The sequence below is a fragment of the Eriocheir sinensis genome, chromosome 41, assembly GCF_024679095.1.
Source record: "Eriocheir sinensis breed Jianghai 21 chromosome 41, ASM2467909v1, whole genome shotgun sequence".
Taxonomy (NCBI): domain Eukaryota; kingdom Metazoa; phylum Arthropoda; class Malacostraca; order Decapoda; family Varunidae; genus Eriocheir; species Eriocheir sinensis.
This window is the reverse complement of record NC_066549.1, coordinates 12712977-12739242: the sequence shown is the minus strand read 5'-3', so window position 1 is coordinate 12739242 and position 26266 is coordinate 12712977. Positions and strand designations below refer to the sequence as shown.

The following is a 26266-nucleotide window of genomic DNA, read 5'->3' as shown; positions in this document are numbered from 1 at the left end:
TCAGCATGGAGGGAGATGCGTATTCTCAGTATGTTTGTTTGTCTTGCTTATTATTTCATGGATTCGTAAGCACAAAAATGTTTACGGTTTATTTATATTTATTGTTCCATGCATCAGCAAAAGGAGAAAAATGGTTGTTTATTTTGTATCGTTATTCCATACAATAGATCGTTTTATTTCTATTATTATTCCATGCATCAGTAGGAGCAAAAAATATATAGTTTGTTCATTTTTTTTTAGTATTTCATGGATCAGCAGCAGCAAAAATGTGAATATGGTTTGTAATAAAAAACAACAACATCATGTAATCTATTTCAATGTATACAAAAAAAATATACCAATTACAATGTGGCGGTGGTGGTGGTGAAGCCCGTGAAGGAAGTGGCGATGTTGGTGTTGATGATGAGTTAAAAAGGTTTGCTGTGATGTTAGTGAGTTTTTATGTACCGTTTGTCAATCATTTTTCTTGTTCTCAAAAGTACGGAATGTGTGTGTGTGTGTGTGTGTGTGTGTGTGTGTGTGTGTGTGTGTGTGTGTGTGTGTGTGCATGCTTGTCAATGTGTTTGTCCGTCTGCCTGTCTGTCTCTCTATGTGTACATGTCTGTTTGAATGTCAGTCACTAAGCGTTTGTCTGTATATATCTATCTGTCTGTCTGTATCAGTCTATTTCTCTCTCATGATATAATCAGACGTAATTCAACTAAAAACATATTTCCTGACACAAGAGGCAACGACAATGACGCACCGCCTGCTTAAAATAATCATGTTTGAAACTAATTATTTAATCGCGTTTATATCCATCTCGTATCATACGCCAGAGGATAATCTCACTCGATCCCTTTTTTCCCCGTGCGATGAAGGCGTTGGGTCCGCTCGTAAACGTCACTCATCTCTCCCGTGACCCCGAACGATAAAATTGGCACGTCAACGCTGAATTAATGGAAAAAACATAAGGCCGTAAAGGAAGAAGGAAAAGAAAGGCTGTTTGGGATTATTTCACAGCATTAATGGGATCAAGCGTCGGTCTAAAATACGTTGGTGTTTGTGTGCGAGAGAGAGAGAGAGAGAGAGAGAGAGAGAGAGAGAGAGAGAGAGAGAGAGAGAGAGAGAGAGAGAGAGAGAGAGAGAGAGAGAGAGAGAGTCATTTGTGGTGAATTATGAAACCACAAGACCAGTTTATTTAGTCCGGTAAGGAAGGCTGATTGTGGTGATAAGAGAAGGTGGCGGTGTTGTGGTTTATGATGGTGGTGTTGATGGTGATGGTGTTGTGGTTATCAATGGTGGTGGTGGTGGTAGTGAGGGTAGTGAATAACAGCTGTGTAGTTGGGGTGGGTGAACTCTGTGGTAGTGCAGCAGAGTAGCACGAGGAATGTAAGTACGCCGGGTGATGTATTTCTTTCTCTTTCCCGGGGCTGGCAAGTCGTTGGCGGCAATGAATGTTTGCGTAAACTTATGGAGTCTGTGTGTCTCTGTTGGGGTGGGGTGGGGGGTGGGGTGGAGTGGGTCTGTGTGTGTGTGTGTGTGTGTGTGTGTGTGTGTGTGTGTGTGTGTGTGTGACGGAGTATTTTTAACCTTGACACACACACACACACACACACACACACAGACACACACACACACACAAGACAGAGGGCATCTCTTAACACTACGCAGCTATTACACACGCAGATGATATTTCTCAGGGAAACTTATTGCGTCCATCTCGAAAATTACGACTAAAACGCTTACTATTATCATTTCTGTTGCTTGTATTATTCTTATTCTTATTCTTATTAGTAGAAGTAGTAGTAATTGCTGTAGTTGTTTTAATAGTAATAGTAGAAGCTGAATTATTATTATTAGTAGTATTAGTAATAGTAGTAATAGTAGTAGCAGTAGTAATAGTAGTAGGAGTTGTAGCAATAGTATTTGTATTAGTATTAGTATTAGTATTAGTGGTAGTGGTAGTAGTAACGGTTGTTTTCGTTTAGGTGTAGATGGTGAAAATGGGACTATTTTATAATATTGGAGGTTGGTTTCGTGGCGAGGTAGTGGCGGTGATGGTGGTGGTGGAGGAAAGAGCTGGCGTGAGAGAACGAGGGAGAGCGAGGAAAGAAGGAAGGAAGGAAGGAAGGACGAGAGGGAGAGGAGAATAAAAGCGGTGGAGGAAAATGTGTGGAATGTTTATTAGCGTCGCGCCTCACTTACGGAATGCTGGTTAACTTTCCCGCCTGTCCGTCTGTCCGGCGTGACGAGTGTTTATTAATATTTGTTTGGAAAATGTAGTGTTTGAAGTGTTATGGAGAGAGAGAGAGAGAGAGAGAGAGAGAGAGAAAGTTTGTTTAAAGTTATATTTTATTTATGAGTCTCTCTCTCTCTCTCTCTCTCTCTCTCATGTCGTCCATCAAGCGTGTTCGCATCAAAGCCAAACTCTAATGCAAAATATAAAGAATGCCAGTCAGACCGTAGCGGAGGGCTGAGTGGAAGGGTGGCAGCGCCCGAGAGAAAAAGCTCTTTACTCCTCGTGCTGGAATGTTCGACTATATAGGAAAGATGTATATGATGCTGCTTTATTTTCTCTCTTTTTTAATCCATCAGTTTCTCTCTTTCCTTCCCCTCTGGAATTAGGGGCTGCTCTTTTTTGTTGATGGGTATATGTATTCGTTTACTAAAGTTGATGTTATATAATGTTTCTCAGAAATTTACATCTCAGAGTATTTGATGAGATGGTGAGTGGACGTTTTTTTTAGTGATTTTTGCCATCTATGCGCACATCCATGACACACACACCTTCTTTGAAATACTTTTTTTTGCAACCTTTAATTAACATCAACACGGACAACCATGACACACACACCCTCTCTCATATCAAGACGCATTTTGGCATGAATAATCTCCCCGTCCCACCAAAATACACAGTAATCCCTCAGCCTCAATCGTGGGCCGAGAAGAACAAACTCGTATATCAAGGCGTGGGTTTACATGTCATCATTCCTCAAACTTGCGTCTTATTCTCTTCTCAAAGTAACCGTCAATGCGCTCACGAGAACCGGAGAAACACCAACTATATCTTACCTTTCCCAGCAACAACCAAATGCATTAAGCTTGAGTTGCAGAAAGGTTTGAATAGGGCAAAAGTATAAGTATAAGTACAAGGTAAATTCAACAATATAGTCGCAACTCAAAGACTGTAAAAGAAAATAACCAATCAGTGACTATTGCCTCGTCGATGTTTCCTTGCGTTCAGTATGAAGCTCTGTAAGGGTTGGTTATTGGTTGTCAGAGTCTCTATCAAAGCGGCCCCCTAAATTGATTCCTCCATATTGGCTTGTTGTGGCTTTGATGAAAACGAAGCCTTCTACTTTTAAACCCTTGGTGACTGTGACGGTGGTAATAAAGAATAGTAGTAGTAGTAGTAGTAGGAGGAGGAGGAGGAGAAGGAGGAGGAGAGGAGGAGTAGTAGTAGCAATAGTAGAAATACTAGTAGTAGTAGTGGTAGTAGTAGTAATAGTAGTAATAGTAGTAGTAGTTGTATTATTTTTATTATTATTATTATTATTATTATTATTATTATAATTATTATTATTATTATTATTATTATTATTATTATTACTATTATTATTAGTACTAGTAGTAGTAGTAGGAGTAGTAGTAGAAGTGGTAGTAGTAGTAGTAGTAGTAGTAGTAGTAGTAGTAGAAGTAGTAGTAGTAGTAATAGTAGTAGTAATTTTTAAAGGGAAGGAAGCAGCTCGAGGGCATATAAAAAAGTGTAGAGAAAAAGCCCGCTAAATGCTGCTCCTAAAAAAGATAAAAGTAGAGTGGCCAAAAGAGAGGTCAATTTCGGGTTGAGAGGTGCCCTGATACTCTCCTCTTGAAAGTGGTCAAGTCAAAGGCAAGAGAAAATACAGATGAAGGAAGGCTGTTCCACAGTTTACCAGTGAAGGGGATGAAAGAATGAAGATGTTGGTTAATTCTTGCATTAGGGGTTTGGACAGCATTGGGATGAGCTAGAGTAGATAATCGAGTGCATCGGGGCCGCGGGAGGGGGGGAGGCATACAGTTAGCATGTTCAGAAGATCAGTTAGCATGAAAATATCAATAGAAGATAGAAAGGGATTTAACACTGCGGCGGAATTTAAGAGGTAGAAAACTGCTAGTATGAGGAGGAGACGATGAGACGAAGAGCCTTTAACTCCACTCTGTCTAGTAGAGCTGTGTGTGTGGAGCCCCCTACACATGAGATGCATACTCCATACGAGGACGGACAAGGCCCCTGTATATGGACAGCATCCGTGCGGGGGAGAAGAACTGGCGGAGACGTTTACTCGGGAGAAAAGAAAAAAAATTGCTTAAATAATACTCCAACTTTATGTATGTTTTCATGCATTTTGTTTCGTTTCATTGTTGTTCTAAATTTTTATTGTGGTTAATAACATGCAACAGTAGTAATAGTAGTAGTAGTAGTTGTAGTAATAGTGGTAGCAGACGTTTTGGTGATAATAGGTGATCGCTGTTACTCTTGTTGCTTTTTATACTGATAAGAATCGCCTTCTGTTATCTTTGCGGCTTACATCTCAACTCTTGGAAGTCTTGGTGGTGCTCATGGCCTGGTTTGTGTTATTGTTACTGCTCCTGATAATTGGAATACTGTTGCTCGTGCTGATGATATAAGTTGAATGGATTATATTTTACATTCAACAAGACAGCCGGCAAAGTTCTTCCCCCACAAAGAGAAGGATGGGAAGCACCTGCCGCTATTTTTCTTTGCTTTCTTTGCGTTTTTTCCCTGACGACGCTGCACTCACGGCGTTTGTTGCTCCTCGTACTGCTGATGTGCCTCCGCTCATTGACGGTGCTCACTCGGCTCCTAATGCTGTTGTTCACTTTTAGTCTGTAGTCTCGCTGTCTTTGGGAACACTGATGCCAGCGTATTAGAGGTTATCAGGTCTGCATTTTTAAAGAAGCTGTTTCCCGTGAAATTAGATTTGTTTCAGGTCAAAGGAATACAAATGATCTCTGGAAGCGCCGCGATCCAAGTTTTGTGTCGTTGCGTAACCTCGTGTACATAAATTTTAGATTACAAGAATTTTCTCTTTACCTCGAGGCTCATGTCAGACAAGGATGACGGAGGTTGCGAAGATTTATTAGATAGCGGAAGAAAAGTGGAGCAGAAGGAAGGGGCGGGCGGAGGAGGAGGGATGAAAATGCGAAGAGAAAGGTATTATTCATTGCGAGAGAGAGAGAGAGAGAGAGAGAGAGAGAGAGAGAGAGAGAGAGAGAGAGAGAGAGAGAGAGAGAGAGAGAGAGAGAGAGAGAGAGAGAGAGAGAGAGAGAGAGAGAGAGAGAGAGAGAGAGAGAGAGAGAGAGAGATCACGTTTCCATATCATGAATATGTACATTAAATAATTATCTCCTGTTAGTATGCATAGAAGGGACCAACATCTGAGATTACATTGACGGGACAGAGTAACACGGGTATCGGCGGGGGACACGGGTAGCCTACACGTGGGAAGGTTGGCAGACAGGTAATACTGAAGCGAAACTCTCGTAGAAATACCATGGACTCGAAATACTTGGAATTCATGTTTCTCGCAATCGAAGGAATGTTTGTCGCTATAGTAACCTTTCCAAACGGGACGTGTTATGCTGAGAGAAGGGCAACAGTAAAATAAAATACTGATGCGAAACTCAACTAGAAATACCATGGATTCGAAATAGTTGGAATTCATGTTTCTCGCAATCGAAGGAATGTTTGTCGCTATAGTAATCTTTTCAAACGGGGTGTGTTATCGTGAGAGAAGGGCAACCGTAAAATAAAATACTGATGCGAAACTCTACTAGAAATACCATGGATTCGAAATAGTTGGAATTCATGTTTCTCGCAATCGAAGGAATGTTTGTCGCTATAGTAATCTGGTCAAACGGGACGTGTTATGCTGAGAGAAGGGCAACAGGATCGATCGGCCATATCATTCTTTTGGATTTGGTTAGCATCATGTAATAGCGCATATTTTATTGCGTATTGTATTTTATGACTTTACAGCCACAATTTTATATACTACGTCATTTTAGTCAACAGGTTTATATTTTTTCGACGCTATATGGCCATGGTGGAACACTCAACCAGCCAATCAGTCAAGCACTCAAGCAACCAGTCAATCTTTCAACCAGTCAATCAAATAATCAACCAATCAGTCAATCACTCAACCAATCACTCAAGGACTCAATCAATCAATCGTTCAACCAGTCAGTCAAGCAATCAGCCAATCAATCAATCACTCAACCAATCACTCAAGTACTCAATCAATCAACCGTTCAACCAGTCAATCAATCAATCACTCAAGCAATCACTCAAGCAATCAGTCAATCACCGCTTTTGGGATTAACGCGTTCTCTTGATGAATCGTCGCCCAGTCTGGGATACTTATGCATTCAAACACCATTTCGTCATCGATTTATTGTGACTGACTGAAGATTAACGGAATGATAACGACATAACAGTCCACCTAATGCCGTGACGAGAAGCAGATTTGGAGGTAGCGGAAGGAAGGCCAAGTGACAAGCGCTTCATTTAATTGCGTTCACCTAATCATGTGCTGTTTTCTTTCTTCTTCTTCTCCGTCTGTTTCAGTGTGATGACTTTTTCTTATCTTTTTTTTTTAATAATTGGATCTGTAGTGTAAGACGTGTTCTGTAATTTTTGTTTTATCTAGTTTGTTTTTTCTAGAGTAAAAGTTAGTTCAAAAGACACACACAAAAAAAGAAAAAGAAAGGCCCATTAAACGATACTCGTGTAAAAAAAGAATGTAGAAGTAGTAGTTTGCTATTTTTACTGTATTACTATTATTATTATTATTATTATTATTATTATTATTATTATTATTATCATTGTTAATATTGCAGTTTTCCAGTAAGAGATTGACGAGTAATGTTTTTATAATAGGTTAAAATAAGCGTTTACACACCCACATTGCAAATAAGTGTTGCACGTTATTCAACAATGAGACGAAACAAAATGAATAAAAACATACAGAACGTTGGAATATTGTTTAAGCAATATTTTTTTTCCTGAGTGAATGTATTATGCAGCTAACTTTAGATAATTACATACTTACTTTACATACTTTACATCCCTCCGCTGTTTGTATGTAATATTCCTTGCTTGCCTCTCTGTCTGTATGTCTGTATATATCTCCGTTTCTCTCTCTCTCTCTCTCTCTCTCTCTCAGCATTTCTTTCTTTTCGTGTTTTCTTGGATTAGATTTGGCGACGACTTATTTCATTACGAACGGACGTGTGTGTGTGTGTGTGTGTGTGTGTGTGTGTGTGTGTGTGTGTGTATGTGTGTGTGTGTGTGTGTGTGTGTGTGTGTGTGTGTGTGTGTCAGTTTGCAATGTAATTTGTCCATTATCATGTCCCCCAACAAAGACATGTCATCAGCAGTCCATAATTTAGGCACAGGTTGAATTTTTGAAGACGTTCTTGAGAGACGGAGGACTGGAAAGTTTTTTTTTGTTTTGTTTTTGTTTTAAGGAAGACGACGCTTCGGATCGGCTGGAAGATTCACTAACGGCGGAGAAGGCGAGAAAGACGATAGGGTACGAAGGGAGGGCTTGGGTACGTGTTAGGCTCAGGTGTTTGTGTGAGGAGAGAGGGAGAGACAGGCAGAAAACAGTGACAGACGAAAAGAGTAGACAGAACAGAGACGCGAGGAAACTTGAGTATAGGAGAAAAACTCGCTTCACAGAGAGTACGTATTGGAGGAAGGTGTTTGTGTGAAGAGAGAGAAAGAGACAGAAACAGACAGACACGTGAAAAGAGACTAGACAGAAAGGGGACGCAAGCAAGTTGAGTATAGGAGTAAGACTTGCTTCACAGAGGGTACGAGAGTGAGAAAAGTGCTTGTATGAGAAGAGAGGGAGAGATACACAGAGAAACAGATATGCAGGCGAATAGAGACAGACTTAAAATGAAACGCGAGCATATCGGGTACAGGAGACGTACTCGCATCATAAAGGCTAAGTGATGAGGTTGCATGAACACTCACCTGTTGATTACGATGAGGTTGAAAGAGGTGCGACGCTTGTGGCAGCGACACAGGTGGAAGGCGCCGTAGATGATTGGGTTGACGAGGCTGTTAGACATCCCGAAGAAGAATATTCCGGACTGTAGCTCTGCCGCAACCTGGAGATGGAGAAAGTTGTAAGAGAATGAGAGAAAGTAGCAACCAGAAAGATAGACAGAATGCAAAGAAAAGTCAGAACGCTCATAAATGTAAACGTGAATACATGTTGGAGAGTGTAAACGATGCACAACAGTTTTAAGTGCTCACTCCGATAAAGTTTTTGTCCTACTGCAATGCTTCACTCCACTGCGAAGGAGCGGGAGGCAGCGGTAATATCTTCTAGAGTGACAAATGTGTGGAGTGCGTCGTTCCTCACATCACTGGCACAAATATAACCTGTTACCTCACTGGCACAAATATAACCTGTTACCTCACTGGCACAAATATAACCTGTTACCTCACTGGCACAAATATAACTATTATCTCACGGGCACATATAATTCCCTGTTATCTCTACTGCCGCTGCTCTGTTGGTTCACCTTCCTTTGATAAATTCATTTCTGGCAATTCTCTTCGAGTTGATCAGTCAAAACAGTGTTCACCCTTAAGTAACAGCGTCCTTTGGTGTCCCTCCTCGCTGCACAAGGAACTGATGCCTCTGCTACCTCTAATGTTGTTGTTTACATTCTTTGATTAAATATGTAATACTTCTTTCCAGCGGTTCTACCATAATAACGTCAAATGAACGCCCTCCCTCCCGTGTCAACCACCATTATACGGCACAAAAGAACTGCTGCCGTGGCTATCTCAAACACGGTTGTATGCTCCACTTTGATCTTCTATCTCTATGCATCACTTCCCGCTGCTGTGTTGGGCCGATACCTTCCGGTGGTAATGTATTTAGTTGCTACCGTCGTCCGTTCCAGCGAGCCAATCAAAGCAAGTGTTCATCCTACGACATAACACTTCTCCCATAACATGACAGGACTAACTGGGCAGCTACTTCACTGGTTTACCTGTAATGATCACTGAATTATTACGTTCACGAATAACTGTATTTCATGGTGTCCTCTTCCGGTACCGAAATAAACTGTCAAGTGGAGCTGTAGCGATGCATAAAGAATAGGCCATGAGGAGACTGATGACAGACTTAGTACTATTTTTAGAAGGGTTGCACGAAAGGACTAAAGGGATCCCACGGCGCAGTGTGAGTGGACGCATGGATGACCGGCCTGCCTTCCTTCGGTGTCAGCTTTTTTTTTCATCAGCACTCGTGGGGTTGACTCGGGACGTGTCAACCTCTTAGGACACACGAGTAGAGGAGACAACAATATAAGAACGGCGTCACAGGCTGTCACTTGTCTCCGGAGCTGTTTATAGAAACAATGTGGTTCGGGGTAAATGTTCAGTTTAGCAAAGCTGTCAATGAGGGCGTTATAACTCAATGCCACTTCTGTGTTATTCAAGCGTTCCAAATTTATGGCTAAGAATACTTTTGAGCCCTTGAGGTTGGCCGAGGGGAAGTCTTGTGGGATGACAGAGTTGGCCGCAGTGACACAGACAGCGTTGAAAAAATAATTATAATTGTTGTTTCGCTGCTGCTTCGGTTATTCTCTAAATATTGTTACACATTAATTTTCAGTGTTGGTGATGACATTGAAAAGCGAAAAAAAAAAACTCCAATTAAGAAAGGTGTTCCGTTAAGTGGCGATAATATGATGATGAAAAAGGGGTGTGTGGGGAAGGGGTCGGTGGAGGGGACGTGTGTGTATGTGTGTGTGTGGTGGTGGGGGGAGGGTAGTCATTACGCGGCGTACACTGAGCTAATGGAGGCAGGAGGGCAGAGTTATGTGGACAGTAAAGAGAGGATGAGGGTTATCCGGGCTATCCTTTATCCCTTTCCTTCCCTTCTCCCTTGTTTCCGTGCTTGGCCTGATCTTATTCTTCATCTTTCTCCTTTTCCTCTTCCTCCTCTTCTTCCTCCTCCCCCCTACAGGTCGGTATTATAAGACACTTTGGCTTCTCATATCAACTATTTCTAAAGGTCAAAGAGGGAATCAGTCGGGTTCTAATGAGTGGTTCCTTAGGTTCACGGCACAGAAGAAGGGTCAGACTACCACCAGGGTCATAAAACTACTTCTGGAAATGCCCCAAACTCCTAGGAAAGCCTTGTCAAATAGGTGAACTTTGGAGACGAAACGTTTAGTAATACGACCCACACGCCTCCTCCTCCTCATACCCCTACTCCTACTACTATCACTACTACTACTACTACTACTACTATTCGTTCCCCTCCTCCTTTTTCATCATCACTATATTTCACCTTCATGTAAGACCTTCCTCTTCTTCATCTTTTTTTTTAATAACCTTCGTTTTCAAATAAATCTCTATCGCTTTTTTCTTCACTCATTCTGCTTAGTCTCTCTTTTAGTTTCTCTTTTCATTTCCTACTCTGATTCTGATTTTTTTTTCTCGGTCCATATTTTTTTCTGTCTCTCTCCCTTCCCTCTTTTAATTCATCGACTCTGCTCGTTTTTTTTTCTTCTTTTTTTTGGTTATCTTTTGTTTGCTCTTCCTTTGTAATTCTTTCTTTATATATTCTGAGTTCCGTTTTTCCACTTCCTCCACTTCCTCCTCCTCCTCCTCCTCATCATCATCATCATCATCGTCTTCATCATCATCATCATCATCATCTTTCTCCTCCTCCTTTTCCTTCTTCTCTTCCTCCTACTTTTCCTCTTTCTTCCCTCAACTTAGTTTCCTCTTTTCGCTTTTTCTAAACTTTTGTAGCATCGAACTCCATTTCCTTCATTGTCTTTGTTCCGGGAAGCAACTGAATTGAATCCCACAAGATATGGAGAGAGAGAGAGAGAGAGAGAGAGAGAGAGAGAGAGAGAGAGAGAGAGAGAGAGAGAGAGAGCGAGAGCGAGAGAGAGAATACTGCAAACTATCTCATATCGCCTCTTTTTGTAATATTTCTTGTTTCTGTTATCAGTGAAACTCTTGCTCGTTGAATTAAAACCATGCATGACGGACCAAAAAAGTATCATGCTCAAAAGTGTACAAATGAAACGGCCATGAAACAACCGAGTGAATTAAGCTTTTTTTGTCCTTTCATTCCCTTCAGCTCACTATTTTTTTGCCGTTGGTGGGAAGTAGTTACACGCAGACGTATAAAATAAACTGTTGAAAAATTAAAAAAAAAAACATTGACCTCAAGAAGTACAGGTGAAACAGGGTCCAGATTATGTATTAGAAAGACTCCTGCGCGTATCACATTTACCCGCGTGCTAATTAACTTTCTTCCCCAAATTACCTGCCCTGCTGAAACACCTCGACTATAATGCTGTTGAGCGGAATTTCCTTTTGATCCTAGCCAGCATAAATTTACATGGCAATTTCCCTTTTGGAGGCAGGTTACATTTTTTTTTTTTTAATCTCCACTCTCTTACTTGTATATTACCCTCGTCTTTTTTTTTTTATTCTTCATCTTTCTTTGCCGCCTCCTCCTCCTCCTCCTTCTCTTCCTCTTCTTTCTCTTCCTCTTATTATTATCATTGCTACTACCATTCGTCCTCCTCCTCTTCCTTTTCATCATCACAAAAGCGTCATTACTTTCACAACATGAGTGTCTGTTTAACATCCTTTTTGATCCTCACCAGAAAACAAACATTTCCATAGTAGTTTCGTTATGTGACTTCTTTTTTTCTCAACGGCAACTCTTTTTCCATTTGCCTTCTTCCTCTGGCGTGTAATATCTTTGAAATGCAAGTGCCGTGTAACATTTTTCTTTCATACTGTCCACCTTTACAGCGAGGCAGGCTATCTTTTCACCGGTCCGGGACGTTGCATTGTTTTCTGTTGGTAGCGAGCCGGAAGGGGTGGGTGTAGGTAGGGGGCTGGAGGCTTCTCGCTGCCCCGTCCACTGTAATAAAAGCAATAACAGCGTGTAGCATTGTCCCAAACATCAAGGCAGATCATCCCATTTCCAAGTCGACAGGTTGTATGTTACTTGGAATGACTCTCCAATGACTGTCTCCTCGGTTCACGGTCCTTTTTTCTTCTTTTTTTTTGGATCTAAAGTCCACGTAATCCTCGTTTTATTTCTGTTTTTCCTCGTCTTCCTTCTCCTTCACCTCCTCTTTTCATCATTTCCCTATCATGTCTTCTTTGTCTCCTGGTCTCCTGTTTTCATCCATTTACCCTCCATTTCGTAGTCGTCTTTTTCCTTTATCCCCTCCTCCTCCTCCTCCTCTTCATCCTCTTTTTTCCGTCTCCTCTTTCTCTTTTCCAATTTCCTTTTCCTACTTTTGTTCAGCCTCCCGTTTCGAGAAGTGTGTGTGTGTTTGTGTGTGTGTGTGTGTGTGTGTGTGTGTGTGTGTGTGTGTGTTTGAGAAGAGAGAGAGAGAGAGAGAGAGAGAGAGAGAGAGAGAGAGAGAGAGAGAGAGAGAGAGAGAGAGAGAGAGAGAGAGAGAGAGAGAGAGAGAGAGAGAGAGAGAGAGAGAGAGAGAGAGAGAGAGAGAGAGAGAGAGAGAGAGAGAGAGATTGCTTTCACTTTTATTAACTTTTCTATTCTAGTATTGCTGGCAGGAATTCGTGGGTTTTCGGGGAAAATAAAACTAACTACATTAATTCTACTTTATTTCACATTCGTCACGTTCATTCACGTTTTCAGTATGACAGTGAGTTTTCGTGAAGTTCGTCTCATCTAATATTCATGATTTTGTTTTTGATAAGACGGAAAACATGTTGACTGTATTGTTCTGTGTTGAATTAGTTTATCGTAATTCTTGCACTCACAAAAGAGAAGGAAGAGGACAGGAAGAGTTGAAGGACAGGTGACCCATGATTGAATTGAGGAAAAAATAAGTGCTTAGTCTTTTATTACATGATTCAGGTATCCCTTCCACTACTTTGTTTCGCTGTCTCTTTAAACATCAACGCCGTAGTACCACAATTTGTACGCAATATGCTATAGCTCCCATAAATTGAACAGCCTCCCCATAAAAATCGCCGTCTTCCATTACATCGGATAAAATATGGCATAATAAACTTATCGGGGGTCATTTCACTTTCTTGGTTAAACTAGAAAGATTGTAATAAAAATAAATAATGTAGAGGTTCGTGTTTTTTAAGCCAGACTGTTCTATTTCCTCCCCGCTCTCAGTTATCCTTCTACCGTAAAGAATAGCGTTGCCTTGACCCTGAAAAAAAAAAAAAGGGATAAGAGGGAGAGAATAAAGAAAAGGAGGAGGAGGAGGAGGAAGAGGAGGAGGAGGGAAAGGATGAGGTGGTAGTGGAGTTATATATACTAGAATAAGAATAATCAGAGAAACAAAACAGGAGAATGAAAGGTGATGTAATTATATAAGAAATAGATGAAAGGGAAGGAGAAGGAGGAAGAGGAAGAGGAGCTGGAGGAGGAGGAGGAGGAGGGGGAGGATGGAAGGGTTAGTATAAGGAGAAGAAAGAAGAGGCAAACGATAGCGGAGACGGCAGAGGAAGAGAAGAGTAATTAATTAAGTCATTTATATCCTTCTCTATTATCTACCCCATTACCTGAGTTGATTGGAAGCGTTAGATAATGATGTTTTATGGCGTGGAGGAAGAACAGGAGGTGAAGGAGGAGGAGGAGGAGGAGGAGGAAGCTGTGAGGGACATGGGAAAATTGGTGAGGTAGGCACGAAGAGAAGAAAAATGAGAAAAATGAAGAAGATAAGGAGAAGGCGGATAAGGTGGAGGAGAAGAAACATGGAAACATGGGGATACAGGTAACAGAAAACCTATTGGGTCATTACAAGGATGCCTGCTTTGATGATTTGATCTGCTCGACAGTCGGTTCGCGCGTGCAGAACAGATTTTTTTTTTTTTTATTTTTTTTTTATTTTTTTTACGTTGCTGCCTATTGCGCCGGTAGGCATCTTCCCGGTGGGGCCTAATGGTCGCGTTCTGGTGGAGGCGAGTGTTTATAGTGGCGCCATCTTGCATTGGCTCAAGCTGCCCCCCGGAACTCGTTCTTGATTCGCTTGGACGGCTTCTTCTAGAGTCCGGGTTGATGGGTGGTCTTCAGGACAGCATGTGGGTAGTTTTAAGCCACTCGGCGGTGACTGAAGAATCCGAGGTGGTAGCGTGGGGATTCGAACCCGCGTCGTCCATCACGCGGTGAATGTGGGCCCAGTACGCTACCAGTTCAGCCACCGCCATCGCCACCGCTACCGCACTTCGGTGTTTTTTCTACTCCCGGCAAACGAAATTAAGGCTGATTTGATTTTTAAATAAGCTGATGGTATTCGCACTTACTACCTCTTAAGGAAGCTTTTTCCAGTGGCGGATAACTCGGTTTGAAAAGAAACTCATGCCACTGTCTGTACTACATAGGCTCGCTTGAGTAGTTAGACCGGTATTTCTATTTGTAGAGTTGGTTTTCTGCTCATAGAACTTGGAGTAATCGACGTTTCTGAACTTCTTCAGGTACTTCAAGAGCTGAAGAAATTCTCTCGTAAGCGTTTCTTTTTTCCATCGTAAAGAGGTTTAATCGCTTGAGTCGTTTCTCGAGTCCTTGAGGGCAAAACCATTTTCACAGCGCGTCGCTGAACTCTTTCCAGTAATACAATATCCTACCTGTAATTAGGGTACAAGAACTGTACTGCATAGTCGAGGTGAGGTCCTACTATTGAATTATATAATGATAACATTACAGCTGGCGTCTTGCAGTCGAAGTATCTTATGAACCCGAGCGTGCTATTGGCATTGTTATATGTTTGTTTGTTTTTTAACAAAGCCAATACCATGCTCGGGTCCATAGCAAGGCATGGCATTGCCTTTGCTAAAAGGTAGAATGAGGAGACATGGAAAAGCAGGCAACAGAAAGCTCACTTGTTCGTAACGAGGCAGCCAGCTTTAGTGAATAAACCAAATTCGTCAAGCATGTTAGTACCCTGCGGAACAGGTTGAAGCACTTTCATTACATAAGCACAGTACCGTGTAATTCAGTCATTACTCAGCAAACTACCTGTCAATGGCAATTATCAAAAGGTTGATCGTTTTCCTCGTTTTTTTTTCGCTCATCAGTTGTTTCTTTTTCTTTTCCGTCACATTCCTCTTCTTTTCCTTTTTCTTGCATTTTTTTTTTGCTTTTTCCTTCCTTCGCTTCATTTTTACCTTTTCCTCGTCTTCCTCATACTATTCTTCTTCCTCTTATTTTCTCCTCTTCTTTTTTTATCCTGCTCATCCTCCTCTTCCTTCTTAGTAACGGGAAAGCTCATGTGTGTGTGTGTGTGTGTGTGTGTGTGTGTGTGTGTGTGTGTGTGTGTGTGTGTGTGTGTGTGTGTGTGTGTGTGTGTGTGTGTGTGTGTGAGTATGTGTTTTCACTAGCCCACACGAGGTTTCTCTTCTAAAATATTTCACTCGCCATTGTCCCTCACTCCCCTCCGTTAGTATCAATAAAGTGAAACCCTTGCCAGCTTTCGTCTATCCCTTACAATCCAATAAAGCGCCTGCACACATACCGCCTCGCCTAAGGGACCGACGTGCCTGCCTGTTGGTGGTGGCGTCGGCCTTGGTAATGATCATGGTGGTGGTCGTGTTGATAGGGACGGTGAGGTAGGTGTTTGATATGAAGCACCGGTACTATGCAAGACCCACCAGCTCCACTACCACTATCCACCGCAACTACCACACACTCTTCCTCACTTGATTGCTTGAGTTATTAGGGTGAGATGGTGCGTGACAGGACTAGGAGGGTACGAGACTGGGGTGTAAAGGAGCAAAGCAGTAAGAGATATTGGCTCTGGGATGGAACGTGGCGGAAAAGAACGGGAATACAGATAACCAGACTTGGCAACGCGGAACGAGACAGGATAGGACGGGAAGGACTGAGAAAGGAAGGGATGGGAAAGGATGGGAAGTGACAAGATAAGACAGGAAAGGCTGAGAGAGGAAAGAATGGGAAGGGACGGGACTGGATAGGTAAAAACGCAAAAGGAAAGTGAAGTGAAAAGATAGAGTGAAGAAAAAAGGGGAGGGGTAAGAAGGGATGGCATAAAGTTGCTCTCGATAAGATTGGAAATAATGGGAAGGGAAAGGAAGGGTGTGAAAGGGACGGAACTGAGTAGGAAGGAACGCAAAAGGAAAGTGAAGGGAAATGACAGAATGGAATAGGAAGGGGAGGAGTAAGAATGGATGGAATGAAGTATGAAGGGAAGAAATGTGAAGGGAGAAGATTGAATGGAATAGAAGGGGAGGGGTGAGAATGGATGGAATGAAATAGCACGGGAAGGAATGAGAAGGGAAAAGATAGAATTGAATAGATAGGCGAGGGGTAAGAACGGGTAGAATGAAGTAGTACCGGAGTGAATGTGAAGGGAAGCGGCTGAATGGAACAGGAAAGGAAAAGGGATTGGATGAAGCAAGACACAACGGAAAGTGGCGAGAAATGATTGAACGGAATATGATGGGTCAGGATACAGGAAAGACTTGGTATGAATAGAAAAACTCGTAATTCTTTGCTTCTTTTTGCGTGCTAAAAAAATATTCGTTATCGCCTCGCTCTCCTCTTCCTTGAATTTAAACTTTCCAGTATCACCGCCATGATTTTAGCTTAACATTTCCGGTTTTCAATACGTCACTCGCCTAATATTTTTAAAAACATGAATGCAACTACATTTCTTTTTAAGAGGTGAACCCCTTGAAGTATCTATGTCGTAAAACTGAGGTAGCATATAGAAATATTAGTCTAGCTTTGTATACCCAAGGAATAGAAATGCCCTCCTTTAAGCTGCTCTGCGTCAATCCTTTGTTCTGATTCCTGGTCTCGTGAAAGAGTCAGGCAAGAGGATGTACACACGCGAGGAGGGAGTCAGAGCTGTACGCCTCAGCCTCGGCAAGTTTTGTTTCCCTGTCTCTCGCCGCCTTCTCTGTGGCAGTGTGTAGCCCAAGCCGCGACCCACTTATCCGAAGTCTTCCCAGCTCAACATCCCCGACCTACCCGAAGAAGAAACGCTTTGCCACATTGGGTTCTTAGTCTATGGGTCAGTTGTGGGAGACATGATAGGGTGGCGTTTCCTCGGCTTCCGTTGCAACATGAAGACCAGAACTACAATTATTTCCATCGCTGAATGGATATGCAAGTTCATTATATTTTGCAGAGTTGCCTGTTTTTTGGGGTAAGAGGAATCCGACTAATAAATTAAGTCCTTTGCTGGCTGCTCTCAAGAGGTTAATATGTTTCCCCCAAAGGTTATTGGACTAGCAAACTCGCGTCCGGGAATGTCTTCAAACCCCACTACTAAAAGAGTTCAAGTCACATAAAGGAGGATGTGCAGTAGGAGAACACCAGTAATTACCAAAGAAATGAGTGAAGGTAATGACTTAGTATACTTGATATTAAGTTCCTTTTAATCTAATTATTTCATAACGTGGAATCGAACATGAGAACATCAGCAGGTAAGTCATACGTTTTACGCCACTCTCCTGCAGTCTTAAGTCCAACGGGGGATTTTTTCAACCACCCGAACAGAATCCGTACATCACGGGCAACAAAAGTACTGGGAGTTAACCTGTCGCCTTAAGTTTCCACAGCATTTCGTGACATGACATTCGTCTCTTACTATACCAGGACGCGAGAGACACACAGCTCTTAGGGCACTCAGGACGCTTCGGTTTTGAATAGGGGGTGAGGGTAATGTGGAAAATAAAGAAAGGTGTCAGTAGGAAGAAAAAATAACTGCGACATTACACAATTGCCTCGCCTGTTATCTTCTTACTCCCCTGAAGCTCGTTTCTAACCACTTAGGCTAATATGCTCAGAGGGAAGGCTGTTTAAAAGTCTCTACTTGAGGTGTAATAAAAAAGGGGACCTGCTCTGCATAATCTTCATGGAAAACTCAACGTTCACTTAAGCTAAGAGGGCAAGGGCTAACTTAAGATAGGTTCAGAAAGTGTAATTAGAAATATTAATTATAAATAGTTTTCCCGACTTGAGGCTCGAAAGAATATGATAGGCGCGCGCTTGTGTGTGTGTGTGTGTGTGTGTGTGTGTGTGTGTGTGTGTTAAGGAGGAGGGGAGGAGAAAGAGAAAGAGAAGGAAGAAGAGGAGGAGGATAAGGAGCAGTATGGGGAGAAAGAGGAGGACGACGACGACAACGAGGAATAGGGTAAGGAGGAGGACGAGGAGAACGAGGAGGAGAACGAGGAGGAGGAGGAGGAGGGGAAAAACGGCATCTCAAAAATGATCAAGACGAACGTAAACGTGTATAAAAGGATAATAAAGGGAACAAATATTAGAACAGGAAGGGAAAGAATGAAAAGACAGAGGAAGAAAGAAGGACGAGGACAACGAGGAAGAAAAGTAGTAGGAAAAAAAGTCTGCGAAGGAAAAGGTGGAGGAGAATGAGGAGGAAAAGATCAAATAGACGAAGAAAAGGAGGAAGAGGAGAAGGAAGATAACGAAGTGTATATGCAAGATTCGGATTATGAGAATGACTACTACCACCACTACCACCACTACAAAATGTGCATTCAGGGCAAAAGAATAATCATTGCTTTTATTTTTGCGTCTGATATATTTGCGTCGTTGGGCTAAAAATTCTGGTCATTAATTAAGTGTGTAATGTTCGCCGGACGAAATATGGTACGTAAAAAGGCGAGTGATGGCGCTCGATAATGTGTGTGTGTGTGTGTGTGTGTGTGTGTGTGTGTGTGTGTGTGTGTGTATTATATTAGTTATATGTTTGCCCACATACATCCAGCTCTACCAACATTTATTCATACATACATACATACATACATACATACATACATACATACATACATACATACGTACATAAAATTCTTACATACACACATACATATTTAAAAACATTCACACATACATACATACATACATACATACATACATACATACATACATACATGCCTCAGGAGTGGAATACAAACATTCATTTATCTACCTCTCTCGTCCATCCTAACTTTTCCTTTTATTAATAAGCTATTTCAGAACTACAATACTAGTGTTATTATCATCCGCTTCCTTGGTCTCACTCTCTGACCTTCAAGAACTAAATCAAATTTCATATTTCTTAGAACTTCACTTTTCCAAGACGACGTTCTGTCAGAGTTCTCTGAACTGTTTTTTGTAAAGGCTACATCCAGCGTATGAACATTGTCAGCCAATAAGAGTATGCCAAATACAGGCCAAGAAAAGGTAAGTGAAGTACGTGGAATTTAATAAGGCGGAAAATAATTAAGAATTTACTGTTGGACTTTGAGAGTAATAACTGACATTCCTAGTACAACAGTGCATGGCGCATGGAACACAGCAGACAGGGTAACATAGCTGGGTGGGAGAAAGAATATTTCCGAGTGAGGTCTTGTGTGTGGGCGAGAGTCTCCAAGTAAGAGCTTGGCGAGGGTCCAAGGAACAGTTTCAGAGTGAGCGAGTGAGCACACTTGCTGCACTACCACGGGTAAGAGGAAAAATGAGGCAACCGCATAGTTTGCAGAGATTTGGGTAAAACATTAATCCTAGTCTTGATGAATACTTGTAAAGGTGAGAGGCTGAATATTACTCGTGCCCGTTATCAGGTTGCGGACACCTTCTCTTCACTCTGTCAAAATGTGGAATCAGATGTTCGTTTTCTATTTCTTCATATCAACACAACAAGGGAATGCGTAGTGGAAATATAACGAACGATAAATTAGACCGAAACAAATTCAGATATTTTTTGTCAACTAAAGATTTCGTAAAAAAAGATGAAAAATATATAATAATTTAGATAGGTTAATTTGCCTCGTTTATATTAATCAATTGTAAAGAAAAATATTAAGAACTCATATATCTTTACTATCTGAATAAAAAAATGTATCGTGTAATGAAGTCACGCATTTAAATAATTGAGTTAAACATCCCCCGTGCCATCGAGGGGTTACTTTAGCCATAGACTTCACAACTAGTTGACGGGAAATCTCTTCAGTCTTGGCGCGCTGGCTTCGCGTAAGGGGCCGATTGTTATGGCGACTTTCACTGCGACAACTCAAACACACTCTGCGTTCTTACTCCGAATTTAAGTGGAAACAGGACGAAATCTTCAAGTTTTAGTGCATACAAGCAGGCAGGAGTGTCTCTAGAGTGATTTGGTCGAGGATTCAAGGTAACTTATATAAAATAGCACCATGTGTGCACTTTGAAAACGTTGTGTAAAAAATGGCAAATTTGCGTAACTTTAGGTTGAAATCTTTACGTAAAATGAATGATAACTGTAGGATAGTGAAGTCCACAGTTTTACGTATTAGGAAACAAGAAATGTACGTTTAGTTAGTGCCTACATGGCAACTCAGCTCAGTTCCCGCGTCACCTGCATTTGCTCAAGCTCGTCGGGTTCTTCCCCGGGGACGTGCAGGCCGACCTGGACCGGGCCAAGGCAGAGGAGAAGGAGGACGACGAGGTGATCTTGGCCCAGCTTGCCAGGGAGCTGGCCGACGACCAGCCGGACCCGCCGACGGACGAGTTGCTCCTCGCCGCGGTCGGCAACTACGCCGGCTTCCTGGCCAGGAAGGTCCAGGCCAACTCCTCTGTGGCCGAGTGCTGCAAGCAGGAGCTTGCCCAGCAGGAGGAGATGAAGATTACCGTGGAGCTCGAGAGGGGCGACCCGCCCTCTGTGATGTTCGACGCCCTGGTCGAGCTGGTCGACAGGGGAGAGCTGGAGACGGGCGGTCCTGAATCGGCCATCTCTCCCAATGGCCAACATGGCGTCCTTCGGGATGTCTCTGTGGGACTCCCTGATGTGCAGGGAGGACAAGAAGGAGCGCAGGTTGAGGTTCCTCTCCCTTGCCATGCGCCACAGGGACGGGTTCAGGCACCTCCTGGAGTTCCTGGCGGCCTCAGACCCGACCTTGCAGGGGTACAGGTGCCAGGAGGGGCACAACCTGGCCAACACCATCTTGCCGCACATCAGCAGGTCCCTCTTCAACTGCTTCGGTGCTAATTTCTCCAAGGAAGTGACCTCAGAAGCGAGGAAGAACAAGGCCTTGAAGCAGCCGACCGGCAGGAAGAGGAGCAGTATCGAGGAGGGCAGGAAGGAGACGGCGAGGAACAGGGACGTGTACAAGTCCAGGAAACTGACCGGGGCCCACAAGTCATAGGCCAAAAGGCTAAAGTGATTGTTCAGGGACGAGGGCCAGATAGCCGGCAAGACGTGCTGCGGCAATAGTGACATCGGAATTCAACCAAAATAAGTTGTGATTGTATATAGAAAAATGAATATTTTGCTTTTGTTGAGTAAAATTAAGATGTTTCTGCATGCTTTCCTCGAGTATTAAGTTTCTAATGTGAAAATTAAGTGATTTATTAGATGTTAAAAACTTACGTAAAAAATTGCACTAAATAAAAAAAAATTAAGTAGCTATTTCGGGCAAAAACTTATAAGATATGCTAAATATTGCTATTGATTCTGAAAATATAAGTGATTATCTCTGCATTTGGTGATGTTTGTGCATCTAGCGTAAAATCTGAGGATTTTATAGCCTTTTTAAGTTTTGTTATACTTATATAAAAAACAATTAATCGGGATTTTATTAGGGAACGACTTTGAATTTTTTGATACCGCTGCTCATGGAGACTCATATATGCCTAAGGGAGGTGCCTGTTTTAGTTTCAGGTTGCTAGCTGCTTTGGTTTTGAAAATATTTAAATTTTAAATTTTTGAAAATCGGCCCCCTGCGAATCGGCCCCGCGCCCCGTTTCCCGTCAAGAGATTGTGAAGTCTATGCTTTAGCAAAACATCGATCCTCCGTGTTATGGTGTGTTGAGATCACGTTTTCCCAATAGGTTTTTCTTTTCTGAAACAGGAACAATAGGAGGAAACATGGAAACATGGAAACATGGACTAGCAGGCAGCAGAAAGCCTGTTGGCTCATTACTAGGCTGCCTGCGTTCAGTGATTTAATCAATCCGTTTGCCATAGGAGTGGCTTGCAAGGAAGGATTAAAGCACTTGTGTACCTACTCTTGGGAACGTTCAGTTCACACCCGTTGCAGCAAAGTGGCGATCAATGCGTTTCTTGAAGGAGTTGATGGTCTCTGCGCTAACCACTTCTGCAGGAAGGCTGTTCCAGTGGCGAACAACTCTATTTGAGAAATAACTCCTGCCGATGTCGGTATTGCATCGCCTTGCTTGAATTGTTTTTCCGTTGTTTCTTGTTCTCAGGTTAGTTTGTAGCGTGAAGAGTTTGGAGTGATCAACGTTGCTGAGCTTGTTCAGGTACTTAAAGACTTGTATCATGTCTCCCCGCAGTCGTCTCTTTTCCAACGTGAAGAGGTTGAGTCGCTCGAGTCGTTCTTCATAGGGTTTCGTCCTCAGTGATGGTATCATCTTCGTGGCGCGGCGCTGTACTCTCTCAAGTAATTCAATGTCTTTCCTGTAATTAGGAGACCAGAATTGCACGGCGTATTCCAGGTGGGGCCTTACCAGCGAATTATACAAGGATAACATAACTCCCGGCGTCTTGTATTCGAAGTTCCTCGATATGAACCCAAGCATTGTATTGGCTTTCTTACAGGCGGACTTGCAGTGTTTTGTTTGTTTCAAGTCACTGCTGATGGTGACCCCGAGGTCTCTTTCCTCTTGCACAACATGTAGTGGTTCGCCACCCATGTGGTATATGTGGTTGCTGTTTCTGGATCCGATATGCATTACTTTACATTTGGTAGTGTTGAAGGACATCTGCCATTTTTCCGACCACCGAGTGATCAGGTCCAGGTCTCTCTGGATAATTTCGCAGTCTGTCAGTGAGGGCCTTCCCACCCACCATTGTGTCGTCGGCAAATTTTGAAAGATTGGATTTTAATCCTAGTTCTAGGTCGTTGATATATATGATGAAAAGTATGGGTCCCAGCACTGACCCCTGTGGCACTCCACTTGTGACCGGGAGCCACTCGGACGCCTGTCCGTTGAGTACAACTCGTTGTTTTCTTTCAGTGAGCCAGTCTTTGATCCACGCTGTCAGATCGTCGCCTAATCCCGCCGACTTAAGTTTCTTGAGGAGTCTTTCATGTGGCACTTTGTCAAAGGCTTTCTGAAAGTCTAGATATATAACATCACTGGGGATATGATTATCCCAGTTTTCATAGATACCTTGGAAGAAGTCCAATAAATTGGTTAAGCATGAGCGCTTGTTCCTGAAACCGTGCTGAGCATCGGAAATGATGTTGTTGTCTTCAAGGAAGCTAACGAATTTGTCTCTGATGATCTTCTCGAGGATTTTTCCCGCCACTGAGGTCAAGCTGATTGGTCTGTAGTTTAGGGCCACACTTTTGTCTCCCTTTTTGTAGATCGGTGTTACGTTCGCTTGTTTCCAGTCTTTCGGGACTTTGTTTTGTTGTAGTGACTGATTGTAGATGGCGGTGAGTGGCTTGAGGATTTGCTGCTTGAGTTCCTTGAGCAGCCTGGGTGACAAGTCGTCGGGTCCGGTAGACTTGTTTGTCTCGAGTTTGTTTTCACATCCCGTTCGTCGATTGTACCAATTTCTAGGGGAGTGATTCCCATCGGTGGGGAAGGGCTCTCGGGTACGGACTGGGTATTCTCGACCGTGAACACAGACGCGAAGTTCCTGTTTAGGATTTCGACCATTTGTCTACTGTCCTGTGTTAGTACGTCACTTTCATCTTTTAGGGGACCGATATTGCTTTTTGTCTTCTTTTTGGTTCTTATATACGTGAAGAACTTTTTCGGGTTGGACTTGGCTTCGCGTGCAATTTGCTTTTCATAGTCACGTTTACTCTGGCGAATGAGTGTTCTGCAAGCTCTGAGGCTTTGATGGTACTGTTCGCGTGCCTCGTCAGTGCTGTTTTCCTTTAGCAAGTTGTATTTTCTCTTCTTCAAATTAATCGCCCGTCGAACTTGGGTAGTCATCCATGGTGTGCTTGTGGCATTATTTGTTCTCCTTGTCTTCATGGGAACAGTCGTTCTCTCTACCTCCAGGAGTTTGTTCTTAAAGCCGTTCCACGCGCCGTCCACCGGAGTGAGGTTCATGGGTTCCCAAGTTGTCTGGGTTAGCAGCTCACGAGCGAAGTTAAAATTGGCTTTTTTGTAGTCTGGAATCTTGGACGTGTTTTCGGTGAGTTCATGGTCTGTTCTGATTTTTAGGCGAATTAGGTGATGGTCGCAACCATCCATCCATTCACGTGTGAGATCTGAATCACTCACGAGTACTAGGTCTAATAAGTTATTTTCCCTCGTCGGTTGGCTAACAATCTGAGTAAGAAAAGTGTCCTCTAACATTTCGAGCAATATGTTACCCTCCCGATCTCCAATCATCGTGGTCTAGTCAATGCTGGAACAGTTAAAGTCCCCGATAATGACTGACTGTTTGTTTTGTGTTATGGTGTGAATTTCCTCGTACAGCGCTTCGTCGTCCGCTGCTTGTTGCTTTGGAGGTCTGTAAACTGTTCCAATCGTTATTTTGTTGTGCTTGCTAGTCTCCAGTTCATATACAGTGTCATATTTCTCTGAGTCTTCTTTAGTTATTTCCACGGCAGGGTATTTGTTCTTGACGTAACAGATAACACCTCCTCCTTTCTTGTGAAGTCTGTTTTTGTAGAAGCTCTCGTATCCCGGAATTGAGAATTCGGTCATTAGGTGGTCAGAGGTGGCCCACGTTTCGGTGATGGCAATCACGTCCGGACTTTCGACGTCAACATAGGCAAGTAGCTCATCCCGTTTGGGTATTAAGCTCCGCGCGTTGGTGTATAGGACAGAAATGTCCTTCTTGACTTCAACGCTTCGAGGCACAGTAGTCTGGTGTCTGCTTGTGTTTTCTGTTGGGGGCCTTGGTGTGTAATGAGCGGTCCCTACTGGTTGGTTGTTTACGATACTTTGGTGCCCCTCCCGTGCTCGGAGTTTTTTGAGTACAAAAGTACCTCCTCGTTCAGCAACATACCAAGCCGTGCTGATCCAATCGCATTGAGGTGAAGACCGTCAGGACGGAAAAGGTCGGGGATATCATAAAAATGTTTCCACTGACTTGCGAACGAAACTTCCTCGTCCTGGCAGAGGTGCTTCAATCTGTTGTTGATGTTCGACGCCTTTCTGTGGAAGCCTGTGAAGGCGTTGATTCTCGGAAGAATCCCGGAGACAATGATGTGGCTTGACTTTTCCTTGAAGCGGCGGATTACTCGTCGGTAGTCAGCTATAATTTCCTCCGTGGACATTGTTTGAACGTTGTTCGTGCCAGCGTGCAAAACAAAGGGTGTGTCCTGCTCCGTGCGGTCTGAGACGAGGTCTACCGCTTCTTCTATATCTTGTAGTTTTGCACCAGGAATACAGTAGCGTCTTCTGTTCTGAGGAAGAGGAGGAGGAGGAGGAGGAGGAGGAGGAGGAGGAGGATTGATGGAGAGTGGCAACGTGTGTGTGTGTGTGTGTGTGTGAACTAATTTGATTTATGGAGAGAGAGAGAGAGAGAGAGAGAGAGAGAGAGAGAGAGAGAGAGAGAGAGAGAGAGAGAGAGAGAGAGAGAGAGAGAGAGAGAGAGAGAGAGAGAGAAGGAATGTACATAAATACCTCTTGACAGTATAATAAATTATTGAAGAAAATGTGAAAAACTAAGAGAACTTCGGTAATACGAAACAAAAAATGAATTCAGAAAAAAATGAAAAAAAGCAAGATATATAAACGCATAAAAAAGGAAGAATAAAAGAAAGGATAAAAAATGTGTAATTGCCATAGTATATTGAAGTAAAGGTAAAAGAATGGAGCAAGTGGCAGTGATTGGAAGACATTGCGGAGGATGTATCAGCGAAGAGAAAACTGCGTGCCTGGAGGGAAGGGAAAGACCGACGGGAGAAGAAGTATGCATCAGGGTAGGCGGTGGGTGAGTGGTAGCGTGCTGGGCCCACATTCACCACGTGATGGACGACGCGAGTTTGAATCCCCACGCTACCACCTCCGATTTTTCAGTCACCGCCGAGTGGCTTAAAACTACCCACATGCTGTCCTGAAGACCACCCATCAACCCGGACTCTAGAGGAAACCGTCCAAGTGAATCAAGAACGAGTTCCGGGGGGCAGCATGAGCCAAGAGAAGATGGCGCCACTATAAACACTTGCCTGCGCCATGACGGGCTGGGGCCGAACACCATCCAGGCCCCTTAAGCAAGCCTACCGGCGCTATAGGCGTAGACGTAAAAAAAAAAAAAGTCAATATGAAGGCAAGAATCTCTTAGTGAGTTG

General features: G+C 42.9%; 1 protein-coding gene across 1 annotated transcript in view; it reads right to left on the bottom strand.

The window, feature by feature from the left end:
* The window catches only part of LOC127009753 (gonadotropin-releasing hormone II receptor-like), a 65377-nt gene that overhangs the window by 12431 nt on the left and 26680 nt on the right, over positions 1 to 26266 (bottom strand). Inside the window, exon 4 of the mRNA XM_050883133.1 lies at positions 8027 to 8163. Within this exon, the coding sequence (XP_050739090.1) occupies positions 8027 to 8163 (137 nt within the window). The remainder of the gene's footprint in view (positions 1 to 8026; positions 8164 to 26266) is intronic.